The 5,860-nt window shown below is 43.5% G+C and overlaps 1 protein-coding gene across 3 annotated transcripts in view; it reads right to left on the bottom strand.

Annotated features, from left to right (window-relative positions):
• Positions 1 to 3,790: 3,790 nt before the first annotated feature.
• LOC106816610 (nitric oxide synthase-interacting protein-like) overlaps positions 3,791 to 5,860 on the bottom strand; it is an 18,206-nt gene continuing 16,136 nt past the window's right edge. For all 3 annotated transcript variants that reach the window (XM_014821232.1, XM_014821234.1, XM_014821233.1), the window contains exons 8-10: positions 5,269 to 5,339; positions 4,593 to 4,701; positions 3,791 to 4,331 (exon numbers count right to left, since the gene is read on the bottom strand). In XM_014821232.1, the coding sequence (XP_014676718.1) occupies positions 4,257 to 4,331; positions 4,593 to 4,701; positions 5,269 to 5,339 (255 nt within the window). In that variant the 3' untranslated portion in view covers positions 3,791 to 4,256. The remainder of the gene's footprint in view (positions 4,332 to 4,592; positions 4,702 to 5,268; positions 5,340 to 5,860) is intronic.

The following is a 5,860-nucleotide window of genomic DNA, read 5'->3' on the forward strand; positions in this document are numbered from 1 at the left end:
TGTGTGTGTGTGTTTGTGTGTGTATGTATGTGTGTAATATCTATGTTTTTGTATCGCTCTATCAGCGGCTCTCGTTTAGACGGGCGGTAATATGGCGGCAGCGAAAAGGACAAGTGAACGTTCTATTGGTGGGGAATGCCGATTGGCGGACTTTCGAACAAGTCAAACTGCTTTTTTCGATCGCTTAAAACTTTGTTGTTTCTATGTATATTTCCATTCTCGCGCTACGCAATTTTCCCGGTTAATCTGTAACAATTTTTCATGTTAATAATTTTCGCACACGCCGTAAAAGAAAAAGCCATAAAAAAGTTTTACCAGTGATCAATGATAACCCACCACCACGCACAAACTCGCACATACATGCACTCACTCGCACGCACGAACACTCACATGTACGCACCTATTCACTTACACATACGCACCACTGCGCTCACCCGCGCTCGCATCTGCACGCACTCACTTACACATACACAGCCATGCACGCACCTGCACAGACATGCACGCACTTGCACGCACTTGCACGCACTTGCACGCACTCGCACACGCACGCACTAACTCGCATACGCGCGCACATGTACGCACTCATTCGCACACGCACGTGCACATACTCGCACACGCACACGCACAAATCATCATCATCGTCGTCATCGTCATGATGATGATGATCATCATCACCATCATCATCATCATCATAGTCATCATCGTCATCATCATCATCGTCATCATCATCATCGTCATCACATCATCATCATCATCATCATCATCAACTAGCATAACATTATCCGCCACTAAATAGAACGCAACACGTCACGCGTCTCTTCTGCTACGAGTTGTTTTTTAAACTGCGACTTTTTTCTTCGTTCGTTTTTTTTTTAACAAAAAAGAGAAACTGCGAGGGCCGCGTGGTTTCTTGTCGGCGTCGTCGTCGCCGTCGTCGACGTCGGCGTCGTCGTCGCCGTCGTCGACGCCGTCGTAACTTCTGCGCGAGACTGTGTGCTTACCGGTGACTGAACAAAATGTACTCCGGTGACACTTACGTTCGTCCGGTGACACTACCCACGCCGCCGATGAGGGCGCCACGATCGATGGGTGGGGCCGAGGGAGCAAGCGGTCGCTTCCGTGGGGAAGGGGAACCCTAGTTTCAATTCATCATTCATGTATAGTACGGGCAGACCTGTGTCAGCGGTCACCTCTATAGAACGGACACCTGTCTATAAAGGACACGTTTATGGCAATTTGGTTACGTGTCAGGTCTACAGTGTAAGCACCTCTATAACATCAGAAGTAGATAACATGGTATACTATTATCTACTTCTGATAACATGTATACACCTGGCTATAAATCACACATATCTGTCGTTTCCCTTGAGCGTCATTTATACAGGGAAGTAACCTCTATAGATCGGATTCCTGCCTACGAAGAACACCTTTAGGGGTTCGCTTCAGTCACAGGTGAACAGTGAAACCACCTCTATAATACGGACACCTGTGTAGTAAGGACGCTTTTTTCGCGTTTTCGTTGAGCGACAATTATACAGTGAAACGCCCACTACATTGCCGACACTTCTGTCTATAAATGTCACTTCTGAATTTTTCCCTTTGAGTGACCTTTCTATATTCAGGTTAGCCAGTACTTTCACACCCTATTATAATAAGGGGGGTGAATCTAGGGTTCCCTTCTAGCGGCAGTATCTCTAGCACCAGGTTGCCACTCGTAGATCGTGCGTGCACCGCATCTGCCTGGCAGTGGTAGTTGGATGAGTCTAACCGGTATTGCTAAGTTTGTAAGAATTTTTTTTTAGAATGTGAATTTCACTACATAATTTCTATCCGCCCACTCACCACTTCCCCGCGTCTTTATTTTTCTTCCGCCCCCGTGCCCCTTGTTTAGCACGGCGTTGGTTTGTTGAATCTGTGTGTGTTTTTTTGTATCGGAGATTTTTTGTCCATCGAACCAGACGATGGTACGTGTACTGATTGATTATCGATTGCATGGGATGTCACGGAAGGTTAAAAAATGTTGACGCTTTAATACGCGTTTATAAATGAGTGGAAAAATAATAGGCCAAAATAAAAAAATAGAAACTAATATAAAAAACAAATAAATATCAAATCGAAGGCGATGGGATAAAACGGGCGCATTTGCGTTACATTTTTGGCACTTTTTAATGCTTCGAACATACTTGGTTGATTCACTGGGTTTATTCGCCGACACGAAAATAACCGCTTGCCAGCTACCGCCACCTTACGGCAGTTACGAAAAATTACGGACCCGATATCCAAGTCGTTCTCCCAAAGTTTACCCCACGAAGTGTCGCGCGATATATAAAATCTAGTTAACAGCCTTGGAAAGCTGTGGCTCGTAATTTTAGTAATATTTTTGCATGCACTTGTACGTATATCCACGTATTGCACAATGTATAGTTTCATTGTTTTTAACTAATATAAACATTAGTAGGTAGATTCCATCTGATGTAAACTGATTGGAATCGCGAACGATCTTGAATGACCTCCAAATGGACACCTTCACGTCTCGTAGATAGTACAAGTATTGTGCGTGTTTATGTTATGAATGTATTTAGCGCAAAAGAAGTTCGCACATTCGGAAATTCGAACACGAGTAAAATTTATCAGTAATCAAGCTGGAACTTTATAGATTGCTACCAATTTAATACCGATTGATATGCTAATTTAGTTTTACCATAGCGCGTACCCAAGTCAGAATTTAAATGTACCACAACCTTATATTGAAAAATTTCAAAATAAATCCCTATAGAGTTGGTATGTACTGATATAGTTCCATTAAACCCATGACTAAGCCAAGAATGGACCGTGAATTCGCGTCTCAGGCACTACTACAGCCATCCATAAAAAATTTTCCAATAAATCTTTATTAGCAACTTGAACTATACAGTACTACCTATATGTTATATGATATAGCCTAGTTACCTCCGCCAAGGGGTTGGCAGGAGGTTATGTTTTCACCGGCGTGTGTTTGTTGGTTTGTGGGTTTCTGCGTTTCTTTGTTTGTGTACAGCCTAACTAAACAAGTTATGGACGGATTGTCATAAAATTTTCAGGATAGGTCAGAAATGGGCTAACTTAGAATTGATTAGATTTTGGTGGTGATCCGGATCCAATTAATAAAATTTTCAGGATAGGTCAGAAATGGGGTAACTTAGAATTGATTACATTTTGGTGGTGATCAGGATCCAATTAATTATTTAATTAATTAATTAATAAAATCTTTTACAGTGAGACAATTTAGCTGCCTTGGCGGAGGTCTGCGCTCTCCAAGTGCTCTAGTTATTATTGTTATAGGCTTGTAGCAATGTGATGGCATGTATTGTAGGTATATTATATACATGAAATAGATGTGTAGGTATTTCATGTTTACGTAATTAATAATGAATGACTATCCTTACAATGAAGTACTAATAATCAATTTGGAACGAATTGGAAATTCAATAATTGGACCAGACTTTTGTTTAGTATTTACTGTTGGATCTCCGTGATGTAACTTACGCTGCATTACCTTGTCAACCTAGCTATATAACGACCAATCTATAACATGATGATTAGTTGACAATAAAAATTCACGTCGTTTGTGTTGAATTGTTCCTTGTTTAGACTTTGTACCAGGCCCTCACAGGAAAATCTGACCAAGTGATAGGCAAGAGGTTAGTCAATGACATAATGAACAGTCGTTCAAACAATTGCATAGAAATTGGAATTAAAATGAATTACGTAAGCACTACATGCATGTAATAAAACATGTGAAAACAACATCTTCTTTTTGTGTGATTATTTATTAATTAATTCTATATACAAGTACATTCAGAAATAGAATCCCATCAAACAGTAGTTATACAAAATGCACCCTCCAACGCAATGCATTGATGAGTTTTCAATAAAAGTGTGCTTTATCCAAATTCAAACCTTCCTCAAAATATCACTTTGACAGCAGTATGTGTAATGACCATTAGAAATGTTAATATTGATTGGTGACAAGTCTCACACATAGATGCACCCACACACGCACACACACAGATAGACACGCACGCACACACACAGACAGACATGCACGCACGCACGTACGCACACACACACATGCATACATACGCACATCCCTGCGTGACACGGGTTTCCACTCTGCCCGGGACAAACATGAGTATTTACAATGGTTCTGCGAGAAAATTCCAGTGCACACCAGCAGAGGGCGCCAGTATGCACCACCAGAGGGCGTGAGGCAAGCTTCAGGCGACGACCATGGAAGCCTTCTGTACCTTGGCTTTCAGCTGGTTCCCGCTGCCAGCGAATCCTGTGCCGCCCTGCAAGGTCAAGGGTCAAGGTTAGAGGTAAACACGCTCGCCAGCAGACGCCGAGTTTACAGAGGGGCAGGGAGAGGCATTGGGGGCTGTGGGCAGGGGAGGTTCTGGAGGCTGTGTGTGGCAGAGATTATGTATTCACCCTCTGCTGTGGTATGATGTCATTCTCCGTCAGCTTGGCTCCATTCGTCCCATTATTGGACGGGGGGCGAGTGTGGTTGTGAGGGGCAGGGACAGGATCTAGGGTAGAGATTAGGCACTCACCCTCTGCAGTGGTATGATGTCGTTCTCTTTGAGCTTGGCTCCATTCGTTGGGTCGATCATATCCTTCTTAATCAGCTTCTCCACGCATTCCATCGTCACGATGTTGCCGCTGAAACAAGAGAACGATCGTTCGAACAACGGATTGCACAGAATTTTTCTTCTTCCTACTCTGCCCAAAAATTCGTTGTCGCAGGCTTCAGACATAGTCATGAAATCATGAAAATCGAATCCACGGACAATCTAATGGAGCGAAAAGCAGGTAAACTTTATCACTTCGGATACGTACACATCTAGTTTTGAAAACACAGTGTGACCATGTTGGGATTGTTCAACGTAAACCAAGGTAGAATGCTGAAAATCAAGACATGTCAATTAGGCATGACCGAGGATTTATGGGACGTCACAAATAGGCTTCAGCTTAAAAGGCACGCCATCCCAACGTGCGTTAAAGGCCTTGGGAGAACCCTGTAACTGTCACCTGGTCGTAACAGGTATTTCGTATTGTTTATTGAATGTTTAGGAATGTTACGCTAGTCAGAGATGGTTCAAGTCTAGTACAAAGACACTCGGACCCAGTATCAACCATAAACATATAGATTCGCAATATCATAATCAGGTTGGGTGGCGGGGACCCTGCTACGAACACGTGTACTCTCGCATCTGTGAGAATACTTACGAGGGTCTGAGCACGGCACAGGGCACAGAGTTTCCCAGCACATCGTGAGTCACTGCACACATGTAGGCAGCCTGCAACAGTCGAAAGCGCATCACGAATAATCGCACGAATCCCAACAGGCATCGCAAGGGTAATTCTCAGGTTGGTCAGGTCTTAATTGTTGTGGTTGTTGTGGTGAATTAACAGTCTTGTAATACCATTATCACTCTCTCTCATCTCTCTCTCTCTCTCTCTCTCTCTCTCTCTCTCTTCTCTCATCTCTCGCTCTCTCTCTCTCTCTCTCTCTCTCTCTCTCTCTCTCTTATCTCTCTCTCTCTCTCTCTCCTCTCTTCTCTCTCATCTCTCTCTCTCTCCTCTGTACGTACCTCCCTCGTTATCAAGTGCACTTTCTCTCCCCTCTCTCTCTCTCTCTCTCTGTAATCTCCCTCGTTATCAGTGACGCTTCTCTCCCTCTCTCTCTCTCTCTCTCTCTCTCTCCCCTCTCTCTCTCTCTTGTACGTACCTCCTCGTTATCAGTGACCGCTTCTCATCTGGATCGTTGATCAGTGTGAACTTGACCGGCGAGACTGGATAGCTTCCAGTGGTTTCCGCC

The sequence above is a fragment of the Priapulus caudatus genome, unplaced genomic scaffold, assembly GCF_000485595.1.
Source record: "Priapulus caudatus unplaced genomic scaffold, Priapulus_caudatus-5.0.1 Scaffold1431, whole genome shotgun sequence".
NCBI classification, from domain to species: domain Eukaryota; kingdom Metazoa; phylum Priapulida; class Priapulimorpha; order Priapulimorphida; family Priapulidae; genus Priapulus; species Priapulus caudatus.